Source organism: Gopherus flavomarginatus, chromosome 2 (assembly GCF_025201925.1).
Source record: "Gopherus flavomarginatus isolate rGopFla2 chromosome 2, rGopFla2.mat.asm, whole genome shotgun sequence".
NCBI classification, from domain to species: Eukaryota; Metazoa; Chordata; order Testudines; family Testudinidae; genus Gopherus; species Gopherus flavomarginatus.
Window position 1 is genome coordinate 223,350,236 of NC_066618.1, and position 16,479 is coordinate 223,366,714.

The window sequence follows — 16,479 nt, forward strand, 5'->3', positions numbered from 1 at the left end:
TTCCTTGTAGGTTTTCTTCTTTCTCTTAATCACCTCTTTGAGAAGCTTGGTCTGCAACCATTCCCTACGCATTTTTATTTTCTTGCTTGGGATGCAGGCTTCAGATAATTTCTGCAACTTGATTTAAAGTAATTCTAAGACTCCTCCATATTCAGATCCTTGAGTTCTTCAGTCCAGTCCACTTCCCTAACTAATTTCCTTAATTTTTTTAATGTTGCCCTTTTGAAATCAAAGACCCAATTGCAGATCTATTTGTTTATCCTTCCATTGAATTTAAACTGAATTATTTCATGATCACACAATTCAATATTGTCCCCTACAACCATTCTTCTATGAGGTCCTCACTTCTCACCAACACCAAATCTAAAATGGCATCACCTCTTGTTGGTTCAGCAACTATTTGGTGAATAAATCTGTCAGCTATCACATCCAGGAAAATCTGGGCCCTAGGGGAGGGATAGCTCAGTGGTTTGAGCATTGGCTTGCTAAACCCAAGGTTGTAAATTCAATCCTTAGGGGACCATTTAGGGAACAGGGGGCGGGGGGACTGTCTCGGTATTTGTCCTGCTTTGAGGAGGGGGTTGGACTAGATGATCTCCTAAGGTTCCTTCCAACCCTAATATTCTATGATTCTACTATTATTAGGTTTCAGAGTAGTGGCCGTGTCAGTTTGTATCCGCAAAAAGAACAGGAGTACTTGTGGCACCTTAGAGACTAACAAAATAAAAATTTGTTGGTCTCTAAGGTTCCACAAGTATGCCTGTTCTTTCTACTATTATTAGTAGCACTTGTCCTCCAATCTATATCTGTGAAGTTAAAGTCTCCCATAATCACAACAATTCTAAGTAATATTTATTTCATTAAAGCATTAAAGAGGTCTCTGTCCTGGAGCCTGGGGGTCTGTAGCATACCCAAGCACTATCCCAGGGGAACCTCTAGTAGCTTTCTTCCCCAAAGTCATTTTGGCCCAAACAGACACTGTCTAATCCATTCCATCACTTCTAATTTAATTTACAGTCTACCTTATCATTAATATACCATGCTACTCCACCATTTTTACCTTTATTTCTGTCTTTCTTGAACAGCACATACCCTTCAATGCCTGTACTCCAGTCATGACTACTATTCCACCATGTTTCTGTTATCACTATAATATCTTATTTCACTTCCTGCACCAGTAGTTCTAGCTTCTCCATTTTGTTACCTGGGCTTCTTGTATCAGGATACAGACATCTTAGTAGTTTCTGCTTAGCTTTGTCCAGATTCCTCACCCGCTTGAGTTCAGTCATTCTACTGCCAGTATCACTTACCTGATTATTTGCTTAATTGATATAGGCACTATCTTCCCTGTTAATGTCCATTCTCCTGTACATTGCTCCATTGCTCCCTTCTTCATTACTTGATTTTCCTCCCAGTCAATGTTAGAATCAGGCATTGAGATTACATGAGCATCTCCTAACCATCTCCCCCGAGTTCCTAGTTTAAAGTTCTTTCAATAAGTTGTGCCAGCCTCCATCCCAGAAAGCTATTGCCCTCCCTACTCAAGTGGAGTCCATTCCACGAGAACAATCCTCTGTCCATGAATACCTCCCAGTGGTCCCAAAAGCATTCCTTATAGCACCACTGCCTGACCAATCTAGATGACTCTATGATGGCCTCAGTAACTGGAAACACCACCCCCTTACACATGGGCCTGCAGGTTGCAAAACATCCAGGAGCTGGTGGGTTTTTTTGGTCCTGGACCTCCTTAAACAGTATCTGAAGATCACTGACAATCCCTTGCAGCAGTTCCTAGCATTGCCTATGGTCATCTGGTGGAGATGGAGAGGAAGGAGTGACTGCTTTGTCTGGAGATGAGGATGAGATTCCTGACCTGCTGATCCAGGTCAATGTCCTCCTCCTCATACTCCGACAGATCCAGTGGGAGCCAAGAAGGAGAAATGTGGTAAGATTCCTGGGTGGGTTCCAGCTGTCTGCCATAAGGATCCTATTGGTCACAAGAAAAAGGGATCAGCCATTTGTGAGAGACTTCCTGGGATCAGATCCCAGAAGTCCCTGGGGAAATCATATCTAAACGGGTAGTGCCCAGATCTCCTCAACTGCCTGTTGGGGCTTGGCTCTCTCTGAGAAGATGGCAAAGCAGCCGGAAAGTCTGACTCATCTAAATCTGAAAACTGCTGCCCTTCCAACGGTGGGGCCATCAGTACGGGAGCACTCTTATCTGATAGTTGGAGATTAGATGGTTTTTGAGACACCGAAGAAGTAGTACACACTCTGGTGTAGAAATGTCCCTCAGAAAGGCCAGACCAGATAGGATGGGAGGCTACAGATAAAAGGATAAAGATATTCTCCAATGTCATATATATCTCTATAAATCCCAGTGCCTGGGGGTTCCAACTGTCAATACCAATGGTTCTGGTGTGTTTTGGGAGGTAGTGCAGTCTTTGGATAAGTGAGCCAGTATTGGCAATGAGTCCAGACCCACACTCCTAGAAGGAACCAGCAGATTACAATTCTTGTGTTTTGGAGCCAGAGTCCCGATGAAACTGATAGATCTTTCTTCTTGCTCAGTTTACCCTTCAGCCTGAGGATCTTCAGCAGTGCCAGTCCCTTAGGATTCATACACGAAAGCTCACCTGCTCTCAATAGCTTGGGGAGAGATTGCATCTCTTGTGGACAGTCCTGGATAGGGATATATCCTTGCAACCATGAGAGTGCACCTACCAGATGAGGCACCAGCAATGCTGTGAGACTGCTACTGCACATGTGCACCTCGACCAGAAACTGCTACCAAAAACCTCCGATCAACAGCTCCTGAACTGGAGCACCCACAGGAACAGCACTCGAAGAAGAATGTTTTGTTACTGGCTTGGTGAAGTTTGGGGGATTGTCTGCCCTATTCTTTCCAGTTTGCACTATTTAAGCATACTCAGTATAGTCACTCTAGCGAGGAGGGAGTCCCCTGTATGGGTGAAAAACAAGCTATACTATCTATACTATAAAACTCTATATATACTAATATAAAAACTATGATGTATAAAAACTATTTACAACGCTATTAACAGGTTCTATCGAGGGGAAAAAATGGAGAGAGCTGTAAACACAAGGATTCTGACTCTGGCTACGTGCCAGTAAGAAGGAACTGGAGACTCATCTGCGTGCACCGTCTCTTACACCCTCAGTCAGGAACACAGGAAAATCTACTGCGCATGTACAGGCCAACAGACTCTCCTTGTTAGAATTTCTGGACACAGAAGCAGTTTGCTTTTCTGACAATTTTCCTGTAGGGCAGAAAGAGAGAAATGTCTCATCTTACTGACATTGCACCTTCCAATATATGGAAAGTAGCCAGACACCACTGGACAGCTGATGAAGGGGAAGCAGGTTGGCTAGTATATTTCCCCTCCAAGGACGATAAGAGAGGAGTGAGATAAAGGGCACCAGATTGGGAATATGGGAAAGACCCTTCCAAAAGACAAAGGCAAATTACTAGCAAGGAAAACAGAGCCTGGAGAAGGATGACCTTTACAAAAAACCCAGGACAAGTGGGGTTGAGGATCTGCAGTTAAAGTCCTGTAAGAGGTTTATCCTGACACAAATCTTCCCTTTCCTCTCCCTCACACCCAAGGTAGATCTCCCTGGAGAGGGATTTCTTGTTCAGTTGCTCCTTCCATAAGGCTGAAAAGAGGAGAGCATGCCAAGTTAGCAGCACATGAAAGGCTGGTTGCCTTCTGTCCCGGTCTGGAACTTATAGCTAAGCAGAAATGTACAGGAGACATACTAAGCCAGTGCTATATGTTCTTCACTTTTGTGATAACTTTTATGTTGTCTAGTTAAGAGAGATGAAGAAGGGTTACCAATTAAGGCATGTGAGTTGAAAGTTAAGACTTCTTAACTGCTGCATGTTACAATATATATAGTCACTGAATGAGGTATATGAAATATTATCCCAAGGCATAACTACAAAACATAAGAATTTAAGTTTATCCTTAACTCTGATTTTCCTTGATTTTTTTCCCCAATAATACCAGTAAGTTTATTAGTAAACACACCAAAACTAACCATAACTGTTTTAAACTTCATTCTAAATTATTGTCTGGAAAAGTAAGTTAAGAAAAATTACCTCAATATTTTCTTTATGCATATTTTTATTTTCAATAAATTGTGCTTCCAGTTCAGCCACTGGTCCCTCAATGTCTGCTATCTTCTTTATAGTTTCTTCTTTTATCTTGACGCTATCTTTTTTCTTTTGCTCTAGCTCACCATACATTGCTTTAATCCTGGCCTGTTAAAAAGACATAAAACTAATTTTCGCTTATTGAAATCAGAAGCAATAGAAGAACAATCTATTTAAAAAATTCCAAATTTGAAAGGCCATTCATACTATTAACAAAATGCTACAAACAGAACCACAAATTAATGATATGTGTATTTACAAAATCAGGGGTTAACAAGTACAGATCAGTGATATTCACTGCATGAAGTAGAGAAGGCAGAGTAGCCAGTAGAATTGACAAACACAGGAAGGGACTGAACAGGAAAACAAAATACAAAATGTAAGTATTATATTAAACAGATAAGGTAGGTAATGTAATAACTATTATTGGACACACTTTTGTGGGTGGAAGGTATACATTTTTGAATTATGAAGATCTCCTCTTCAGGTCTGGAGAAAGAAATCAGTATGAGCTAAATACACATTGAGACAGATTGCTAAGCATAAGTGGAATGCCCGTTGTAGGAGGCCACTGGAAATGGAGGGGGCAATAAGGGTTAGATTATTCTGAAAAAGGGGTTTGAAGTGGGTTAGCATGCAGGGGTATGTTACAAATTGTTGTAGTGAGCCATGAAACCAGTGTCTCTGTTCAGTCACACTGTTTTTTAGTGTCTAACAGTACTATGAATTTAAGTTCCCAACCTTGCTTTTTGAAAGTGTTGTGCAGGTTTCCTTTGAGGTTGAGTATTGAAAAATCAGATATGGAACGATCAGTTTGTGAAAAGTGTTTGCAGATGGGTGAATGGTGTTTTTGTCTTTCATCATTTTTCCCTATGTGACTTCATTCAAACCAGACAATCATAGTGAATGTCTGGTTTCACCCACATAGTTGTTACTGGGGCATGTCTACACCTTTCTGATCACTACTTACAACTCCAAATATGCTAAGCAGCTCTGGAAAAGGACCCCAGAAAAACTGAGGAACCATTTCCTGCACCATATATGCTTCAGAAGAGACCACCTCCAACAAGAAATTACCACATGCTCCCACACACTGGAAGAAAGGGTATCAGGAAGCCTACCTGGAGATCATGCAGCAAACCCAAAACTATCTAAAATACCTGATGCCAATCATCCAACACACAACCAAAAGTGAAACCAGCTACAGCAACTGCACAACCAACAGAACACCACCTCTTGTAGAAACCAATACACCATGACCCAGTACATGGACACATGATGATACTCCAACGTTGTCAACCTATCAAGACTACTCTTAACCAAAACTGAAGCATCTGTACGTTCCAAGCGACTGAAATTCTGCCCCACCAGAGAACCTGATAACATACGATCATGTGAAGAACTAGAAGAATTCCTCCGTCAATTCCACCTCACAGAAAAGATACCACCCACAACTATCACCTCCCCATGGACAGACAGAAGAAAAAAGTATCATCAGACTGGACACTGCACAGAGGATGAAACCACACACTGGATCATTACATTGACTGCTTCAGGAAAAAAAATCAACTATAAAATGCTCAACAAACAAAACTTCAGGACCAGATTCAAAGAGAAACTGCCGAGCTTCAGTTCATTTGCAAATTTGACACCATCAGCTCAGGATTAAACAAAGACTGTGAATGGCTTGCCAATTACAAAACCAGTTTCTCCTCCCTTGATGTTCACACCTCAACTGCTAGAAGAGGGTCTCATCCTCCCTGATCAAACTAACCTCGTTATCTCTAGACTGATTCTTGCCTGCATATTTATACCTGCCTCTGGAAATTTCCACTACATGCATCTGACAAAGTGAATATTCACCCATGAAAGCTTATGCTCTAATACATGTGTTAGACTATAAGGTGCCACAGGACTTCGTCGCTTTTTACAGATCCAGACTAACACAGTTACCTCTCTGATACTTAACAAACATTATAGCCACCACAATCGCTCTACCACTAAGAGGACAGCTATACAGACACTGAAATCCAACCACTAGATAGTAATCAAACCAGCAGACAATGCAGGCACTATTGTAGTCTTTAATTGTGATGACTATGTCAATAAGGCCTACAGACCACTGTCTGACACCACCTACTATAAAAAAATAAACCACCACACACCACAATTCACACAGGAATTTAAAAATACCATAAAATCCTTCCTCAAAGAACTAAAAAAAAAAAATCCTCTACAACTCGTCCCCCACAAACCCACCCTAGGGACCTTCTACATGCTTCCGAAGACAGACAAACACAGGAACCCAGGCAGATGCACTCTTATTGAAGGAATATCAAGACCCACAGAAACCATGCTAGAACTACTCCCCACACAAAGGGCTAGCTTCTTCCAAGACACTACCAATTTCTTCCAGAAACTCTTCAACTCTAACAGCCTTCCCCATGACACCTTCCTTGTAACCACAGTTATGTCCCCATACACTAACATCCTTCATCATGATGGCATCGCTGCCTGCCTCAAATATCTACAAGATAATGTACAATGCTCAGAAATCCACTCAAAACACAATGCCAAATGCATTCATTTCATCCTCAACCACAACAATTTCACATTTAACAACAATCACTTTGTCCATAGCATGGTAACAGCCATGAGTACCAGGATAGCCAACCTCTTCATGGGTCACCTCAAGGAAAAATTTCTGGACAACTGCATCATGAGACCAGTATTATACCTGAGATACATCAAGGGTATTTTTATTCTTTGGACAGACAACTTAAACTCCCTCAGATTTCCACCATAACTTCAACCACCACCACTCATCCATCAAACTCTCTCTAGAACACTGCCACACCAGCATCAACTTCCCAGACATCACGATTAGCTTCAGCAGTGGAATCCTACAGATTACTATATGAAAGAAACCCTTGGATCATCCACAGATCCAGCAACCACCCCAGACACAAAAAATATGTTATCTACAGTTAGGCACTCAGCACAGAATTTGTACTGAAAAGATAGTCAAGCATACATTCCTAGACATACTTAAAACAGTTGTCACTATACAAGGACATCCCACCAGAGAACTAGATTGCACCACGGAAAGAGTCACCCGAATACCACAAGAAAAGTTGCTTCAACACAGAAAAAAAATGCCCAATGACAGCACATCGCTCGTTGTCACCTATTGCCCCAAACTGGAACCCATATGGGGTATCATCAAACATATTTGACATCCTGAAAGAATTTTTTCTCAACCCCTCTCTTCTGGCCTTTAAACAATCTCACAACCTTGCCAAGCTCATCAAGGCAAGATCCCCACAGTCCAAGTCACACCAACTCAAAGCAGCACCAGATCCTGCCAGAACAACAAATGCAAAACTTGCAGATATATCTTCACTGCTATGGTGATCAATTCCCCCCATAACAAAATTCCCAGATCAATGGATCTTACAAATGCCTGTCACACTATGTTTTGTACCTCATACAGTGCATCAAATGCCCCAATAACAACTATGCAGGTGAAACTGGACAATCACTGCTCTCTTAAATGAATTCACATGGAAAAATGATAAAAGACAAACACCTTATCACCAAGGTGCAAAGAGTTTTCACAAAATGATCACTCCATTTCTGATGTTCAAATACCTGGCCTCAGAAGAAACCTGCATAACATCTTCAAAATGTGAGGCTGGGAATTTAAATTCATAACATGGCTAGACACCACAAAGCATGGATTCAAGAGAGACAGTGGGATTATGGCTCATTACAACAATTTGTAACGCACCACACTGCCTGCTAATCCTTAATGGCCCATTCTAAACCCCTTTTGCTTACAATCAAACCCTTATTGCCCACTCTGTTTTCAAGTGGCTGCCTATAACATGCATTATCCCTTATGCTTAACAAGCTGTCCCAATTTCTATTTAGCTCAGACACACAGATTTCCTTCTCCAGACCAGCTCTTAGTAGCTTGTAACTTCCACCAACAGAAGTTGGTCCAATAATAGATATTATATCACCTCCCTTATCTCTCTCATATCCTGGGGCCAATATAGCTACCACACTGTAAACAAAGTATTACTTTAATTTCTTCATCTGCTTTTAATGTATTTAAGCTGTTCCTAGTCCTAGTGTAGACACCTAGAGAATAGGCAATTCAAGTATTGGAAATTCATGTCAGGACTCAAATTCGTTACTGATGGGGAATTTCATCTCTATAGCCACTGCTCTCTGGTTTAGACAAGCAAGCTAAAAAGGAAGAAACCAAAGTGTAGAAGAAAATCATTACTGCAAAGCAAACCAATACCTTTTATGTTTCCACAAAGATAACCATGCCTTTTAAAAAGAGTCAGAAATTCACAGTAGTTTCCAAAATTAGATATGGTTATTTTAATTCAAACTGTTTATCCATAATCAGATCCTGCCAGTTTTCCAAAGAGCATATGTCAACAGCTAGGAGAGAACTATTTGTCTGCAATCCAGGGTTGGTAAAAAAAAAAAAAGTGTTTTATTACGGAAAGATTTACAGTGTTAAAACAAATATATGTAAAAGGAGTTTATACATGAAATCAATATGTTAATATCTTGTTTACCTGAGTCAGTTGCCATGTTCCTCTTTCATCTCGAATTAATTTTTTTACATTCTCTTCCAAATTCTTAAAACAAAAAAAATTAAAAAATTAACACACACACAATAATGTAATAACAATGTATTATAATATAATAACAAAAGCAAATTAAACAACTGCAATGAAGATTTAATACTGACATTATTATAAACATAAACAGCTTTCAAACTGTTTGATATACTGTACATTAAAATGAATAATGAATAAAGAGAAAGGAAATTACCATTTTGGCACTATGATGATATGAATTCAAGCACAGGAAATAAACTAATGCAGCAGAAAGTACAAGAAAGGCAACCGAATTTTCTAAGGTGTAAGCTCAATTACCTTTTGTAACTAGCAGTCATTAAATATCCTCAATACCTATATGTTACCTACAGAGATCATGAATGGCAAATGAGTAACTTTATATATCAGTGCTTTCCCTGCACTCCATTGTTTTACCCAGAAATTACCTTGTTTGCAAGTCATATGCAAATCTGAACTTTGTTCCAGCACTCTCTCATTTGAGGCTCCTCTTCTACTCTTCCAGTATAATGGGGGCCTACATCTCAAGATTGGGATTTATGCACTGTATATCTTTAGTTTAGGATTTGTAATATAAAGCAGATTAACATAACTTGATATAATTAAAATCTCAGGTAGTTTAACCAGAATATAGGCTTTTGTATTCTTTCTATAACTTACATTTTTAAGTCAATTTAGTGCTTGGGAAAAGTGTACTAGAGACTGAAATTCCTTACTTATCAAATTCTTTACTTGCTGTTGCTCACATTGTACTTACAGAAGGCACACAACCTCAATCAACCCTGTTTTGGACAATGAACGTGTAATTACATCCATAGGTTGATTCAGCATCTCTGTTAAGATTATCAATTTGTGGCAACCATGATAATAGTTTGGTGACATAAACAGTTGGACACCAGGATATGGACTGAGTCCACTAGCATACTTATTATATAGGACACTGAACAAACTGGAATTACTTTAAATATAACACTTCACAGGGATAGAATTAAACTGTTAATTACAGCAACTGTGGTTCTTCAAGATGTGATGCAGATATGTATTTCACTTAGGTGTGTGCACATCCAGTGCACTGGAGCCAGAAAATTTTGCCTAGCAGTACCCGTAGTGGAGTGGTAATCAGGCCTTGTGGCTGTGACCGCTCCCCTGGCTACATGACAGTGCCACCCTGACCCCACTTCAGTTCCTGCAAACTGAAAGCTGATGAGAGGAGGCTCGGATACAGAGGAGAAGGATGGTGTGTTGTGGAATATATGTCTGTATCACATCTCAAAGAACCACAGTTACAATAATTGTTTCTTCTTCTTTGAGTAGATGCAGATGAGTGTTCCACTTAGTGACTCACAGGAAGCACCCCAATGTGGAGGCAGGGCTTGGAGTCTACTGAAATAAGAATCGCAGGACCATCCTTCCAGGGCCTCCATCCACTATGGAAGATGCAGTAATAGCATAGTGGTCTGTAAACATATGTATGGACGACCACATGGCTGCCCTGCAGAAGTCCAGTATGGAAATGTCATTGAGGAATGCTACTGATGTCGCTTGTGCTCACATGAAGTAAGTCTATACGCACGGAGGAGGTGCAGCTGTAGGTATCTCATATGCAGCCTTGACTCAGGATGTTATCCATCTAGAGATGGTCTGTGCAGAGACCGCTTGCCCCTTCATGCAGTCCGCATGTGACATGGACCAGCAAGGCAAAACACAAAACAATTTAGTCCTGTCTAGATAAAAGGCTAGGCATTGCTTGACATCCACAGTAAGAAGGTACTGTTCTTCTAGGGAAAAGTGAGCCTTAGGGAAAAAGACAGGTAAACACCGCTTGGTTCAGATGAAACTGAGAGATGCCCTGAGATAAAAACTTTCGGTATGGTAGCAGTGTTACCTTACCCTTGGAAAATTGAGTGTAGGGCAGCTCATCTGTGAGGGCCTGCAACTCACATATCACTCTGGCCAAAGTGATGGCTATCAGGAAGACGATTTTCTGAGAAAGGAGGGGCAGCAGATGGGACACAAAGGGCTCGAATGGAGGGCCAATTAGAGCAGCCTGTGTTTAGGTCTCACAATTATTGGACCGGAGGATATAGGTGGAGAGTTCCCTTCAGAAATCTTGTCACCATGACATTGGAAAAAAAACAATTTCCTCTGAACCAGGGGATGGAATGCTGCTATCTCTGCCAAATGCACTCTCAGCAAACTGAGTGCAAGGCCCAATTGCTGAAGAAGTAACAGGTATTCCAAGATGTCCTGGATGGAAGCCACTGTCGGTTGGGTCACATGGGTCAAAGACCAAACTGAGAATCTCTTCCACTTCGCTAAGTACACCATCCTAATGGAGAACTTCCTACTGTTGAGCACTGTCTCAGCCACACTGGAGCAATGAGGATGACCTTGGCCCAATCCACATTGAGCTTGAAGATGACCTGTTGAATGATCGGAGTGGCAGGGAGGACGGCATACAAAGGAGCTGTCTGCCAGCAGCAGTGGAAGATGTCAGGGAGGGAGCCTGGGCTGAGGCTCCCTTGAGGGCAGAATAGTCGACATTCCCTCTTTTCCCTCATCACAAACAAGTTGATTGTAGAGATGGCTCACATTGCAAAGACGATCCAGAGAACATTCTCCTTCAGGGACCATTCATGGGTCCAAGAAAAAACCTTGCTGATATGGTCCACAAAACAATTTTGCATCCCCAGCAAATAGACTGCTACTAGAGTGATGTCTTCTTCGATGCAAAATTACCAGGGGTTGATTGCCTCCAGGAAGAGTAACCTGAAACATGCCCCTCCTTGCTTGTTCACATTGTACATCACAGTGGCACTGTCAGTGAGTATGTGAACCACTGCATATCTGATACGGATGTAGTCTGAGAAGGTACAACATGCATTATGGATGGCCCAAAGTTCCAACACACTGATATGGAGTGAGGCTTCCTGTTTCAACCACAGGTTCTGCACCCACAACAAATCTAGATGTGCCCTCCAACCCAGAAGGGAAACATTGGTAACCACTGACTTGGTTGGAGAAGGCATGCATTGCATGGGGATTCCTACCAGTGTAGGAAATGTAGAACTGGTGGAGGGAGGCAAACCAACCTGTCCAACTATCAGGCAGGGCAGGATAGTAAATTGTCCTAAGAGACATCTGAAGGGGGTGCAAGATGGGGAACTGGACCGCCTGCATGCAAGAGGACACATGGCCCAACACACACAGACACATGCAAACTGTCATGGACAGCTGAAATTGAAGACTGAGGCAGAGCTGCTGAATAGCCTGGAAGTGACTGGTCAGCAGAACGCTCTCTACCTCGTGTAGTCTAACAGGGACCCAGTGAATAAGACTGACTTTGCTGTGTTTAAAATGAGTCCCAGGCGCTTGAGAAAATGTAATGTGGTGTCAATGTGGGTGAGAACCTCCTCTCTGGAGTCATCAAGGTACAGGATGATGTGGATTCCCTTCCTCCTGAGATATGCCATGACCACCACCATGAATTTGGTGAAGACACGGTGGCAGAAGAAAGCCGAATGGGAGAACCATATACTGAAAGTGGTGTTCTCCTATCACAAAATGCATAAATTTCCTGTGGCTCTGTAGAATGGCCATATGAAAGTCCTGAAGGTCCAGGGCAGCAAACCAGTCATTCTGAAACAGTGTGGGGAAGATAGCTCATAGAGCGACCATGTGGAATCTCATGTACTTGAATTTGTTGAGGTCGGCAAAGGTCAAGAATAGGTCTCATCCTGCCCTTTGATTTTCGTATCAGGTAGTACTGGGAGTAAAAGCCATGGCCCTGGTGTTCTGGTGTAACCTCCTCTACTGCTTCCAACTTCAACAGAGAGTTGACCTGATCAATGAGCAGTGTCTTGGGGGGGGGGTGTCCCTGAAGACAGATGGAGAAGGGTGGTGGAAAGGGGGCATGGAGATTAACTGGACTGCATAGCCCGATCTGACAGTGTCTAGGGCACAGCTGTCAGAAGTAATCCAGTTCCAAGCATTGTAAAAGTGGGCCTGCTTGTCCCCAAAGGGATGGGAGCCTGGAGGGTCTGGAATAACTACTGAACCAATGCTCTGGACAAAGGAGTTTAAATGGGTGCTTGGCCTTGGCCAAAGAAGGGTGTGAGCACTGTCCGAAGCTCAAGCCCAACAGCTTCCTCTTGGGGGATCTAACTCACTTTATAGGGTAGTCCCGTTGTTTCAGAGGAGAAACATTGCATAAAGGAATGCTGCAGGCGCCCCTGTTGCACCCCATACCATGGGCAGCATTAGTCCCAGTGGAAACAGTGGTACTGGAGTGCCCCAATTCACTGACATCAAAGGTGGTAAGAGCCACCATGTGAGCACTTTCAGCATCGAATGTGCCTGCTCCGACGTGATGGGATGTTCCGATGTGATGGGGTGCAAGAGTTGAATTAGGCCAGATGGGCCCAATCAGCCAATTAGAATGCAAACTGAGTAGCTTTAGGATGGAGGCAGCTAATTGGAGAGAAGCTCACCTGTGAAGAACAGGTGAGGCTTCTACAAAGGACAGGAAACTGGAAGCAGAGTGGGTGGTAGGGAGAAGTCTGCAGTCACTGCCTGGGAGGAGGGAGAGAGTGTCTTCAGAAAACAAACTGGTGGATGTAACTGCTAGAATGGGCATCGGCCTGACTGAGCTAATCCCCAGAACCTCCAGAAGGGGCGCCATCCAGAAGTGAGTAGAGCAAACCCGTCAGAGCCAAAGACGACCCTGGTGCCAAAGTCCCCCACACTGATTTCAATACCAGCTCCAGCTCCCCCCCGGGTAGGGGAGCATCTGAGTGCAGTGTAACCAGACACAGCAATTCAGAGGCTCGCTCCATCACAGGGATCATATGTGGTGCAGCCCTGGGAAAGTCCTGGACCTACAGCAAGGCTGGGACCAAAAGGCAGAGGAGGCCTGTGGTTGCCTGGTACACCAATGACACTGGCATCTTCCTTGTTAGTACTGGACACAACAGATGCCCAAAGACCAGAACCAGAGTCAATGGTACAGGGATTCTGCCATTCCCACTCAGTACCAGGGAGGGGCCAGAGGTAGCCACACCATCCCATACACCATTCCACGCTTTTCCCAGGGGAGGCAGAGGAGTCACCCATAACCTGGAGCAATCCTGACTGGTCTTATGAGACCTCTTCCTCAGTGCCAATGAAGGAGAATGGCTCCTCCATCTCTTTGGCAAGGCACCTACCCGGGAATGACAGGCAGCAGTGCCTGAGGGCAATCCTCAGCCTAAAGAGGGCCTCGGTACTGGATCAGACAGCCTGGCCTGTTCAAGCAGGTGCTGTTTGAGATGAAGGTGCCGTGCCACCTGAATCCACTTTTTAAATGACTTACAAATCAAACAGCACGCTTTAGGGTGGGCTTCCCTGAGTCAAAGCAAGCACCATGTGTGGAGGATCGCTGTTGGGGATCATCCCATCATACAAAACAGTGTTTAAACCCTGGTGGGGGCATCACCGGGGAACACTATCAACTAATACTATCTAACTACTAACTAACAGTATATAATAAACTAGGCTAAGACGAAATGTGAGGTTGAGAGACTACAATCACGGAGAGCTCTGACTCCAGGGTGGTCAGAAAGGGGATCAGGGTGGCACTACCTCACACAGCCAGGGAAAGGGCCACAGACACAAGGCACGAGCGTGCCTCTCTACAGGTACTGCTAGGAAAAAGTATTCAGCTCCGTTGTACTAGAGGCATTCACACCTAAGTGGAAAACATCTGCCTCTACACGAAGAAGAAAATATTGTTATATACAGCACTAGTCTTTTGGTAGACAGTCCTAAAATAATTTGTCCTTGGGAGATAATTCCAACACTAAAAATAAAATCATTTCAAAAGCCAGTTAAGATTGCTAAGTGACAACAGTATATTTACTTATATAATTTACAAAATTCAAGCACTTAAAAGTAAATAAATGAATAATTAAGGCCATAAAAGATTCTTATTACTTTTTTTCCCCCAGAAGCTCTAGCACCTCCACTGTTTGCAGTATGCTTCAGAAGTTCTGCAAGGAGAAAGCCTTCATGCTAGAGAAGTTCCTTTTCTATGTCCCAGGAAATTCAATCCAACTGAGTTATAAATTGTTAAAAATTGTCATTTCCCTTTTCTTGTATGCATTCACTGGGAAAATGTTGGCAGCATGCAAAACAGTAACTGAAAATAAACATTCTGGCTACCACTGCAGCAGCAGCACCACCACCACACATTGGACTGCATTAGTCTACACTGCAATTAAAATGCTCTGGGACTCTGTGAAGGGGAAGGTCCCAGGGTTCAGGCTTCAGCCCGAGCCTGAATGTCTACACTACAATTAAACAGCCCCTTTGCCCAAGTTAGCTGGCAGTTTTTAATTGTAGTGTAGACATACCCCTAGGGCAATGTTTTCAAACTTTTTTTCTGGTGACCTAATTGAAGAAAATTGTTGATGCCCTCGAACCAATGGAGCTGGGGATGAAGGTTTTGGGGTGTGGGAGGGGCACAAGGCTGGGGCAGAGTGTTGAGGTGTGGGGGAGGACTGCGGGGTGGGGCCAGGGTTAAGGGATTTGGGGCACAGGATGGAGCTCTGAGTTTTCACGGGGCTCAGAGTGGAGATGCGGGAGGGGGTTAGGGCTCCAGGCTGGGGGTGCAGGCTATGCGTGGGGCTGGAGATGAGAGGTCTGGGGTGCAGAAGGGTGCTCTGAGTTGGGGGGGAGGCTCAGGGCTGGGGCAAGGGGTTGGGGTGGGGCCAGAGATGAGGGGTTTGGGATGCAGGAGGCGGCTCTGGGTTTTGGGAGGGGGCTCAGGGCTGGGGTGCAATAGGGGGCCAGGGCTCTGGGCTGGGGGTGCAGGCTCTGGGGTGAGGTTGGGGATGAGGGGTTTGGGGTGCAGGAGGGGGTCTGGGTTTGGGGGGGGACTCAGGGCTGGAGCAGTGGATTGGGGCTTGGGCTTACCTCAGGTGGCTCCCCGTCAGCAGCGCAGCAGGGGTACCAAGGCAGGCTTCCTACCTGTCCTGGCACCGCGGGCCGTGCTGCACCCCAGAAGCAGAAAGCAGTTTGAAAACCACTTCCCTAGGGTTTCAGGCCAGGCTCCCTATTGACTGAACACCCTGAAGTTGGCACATGGTTCCTGTACCCCATCCACCTCTTTGGGAAGCCACATGGGGCAGAAACTCCCATACCTCCCAAGGGTAAGAGAGAGAGAGTCAGACAGGGCTCACCCAACGGCTCAGTAAATATGGCACATAACGTCAATGGCCCATCTTCACTTCCCTGAAAACAGATTTCTCCTGATACCAAATAATGTAGTTAGTCCTGTAGTTCAAGTGGTCAGAGTCTGTGCTATGACACTGGAGGTTTAGCGTTTAAACTATGCTGAAGATGTACCGGGGAGAGTTGTTGCAGGTGGATACAACAGAATTTGTTTTTACCTTTTTCCTTTTAATTTTTTTAAGAAAATTACATATAACAATACATTAAAAGAAAGTTCTTTCAGTTGCAAAGTCAAGCACTTGAAAATTAGGAAATGTCAGATTTATAATTGCCTATGCAATCTTACTTCTATTCCCTTGTGCACAGGCAGTAACATACAGTCTTTAATTGTGTGATTTCATACTCTCTTTCCCTCCCACAGGATCCCGCATT

At 43.6% G+C, this 16,479-nt stretch overlaps 1 protein-coding gene across 1 annotated transcript in view; it reads right to left on the minus strand.

Moving 5' to 3' along the window:
- Positions 1-16,479, minus strand: part of LOC127044711 (coiled-coil domain-containing protein 178-like) — a 268,745-nt gene that overhangs the window by 165,188 nt on the left and 87,078 nt on the right. The window contains exons 12-13 of the mRNA XM_050939779.1: positions 8,776-8,838; positions 4,124-4,285 (exon numbers count right to left, since the gene is read on the minus strand). Coding sequence (XP_050795736.1) covers positions 4,124-4,285; positions 8,776-8,838 — 225 coding nt within the window. The remainder of the gene's footprint in view (positions 1-4,123; positions 4,286-8,775; positions 8,839-16,479) is intronic.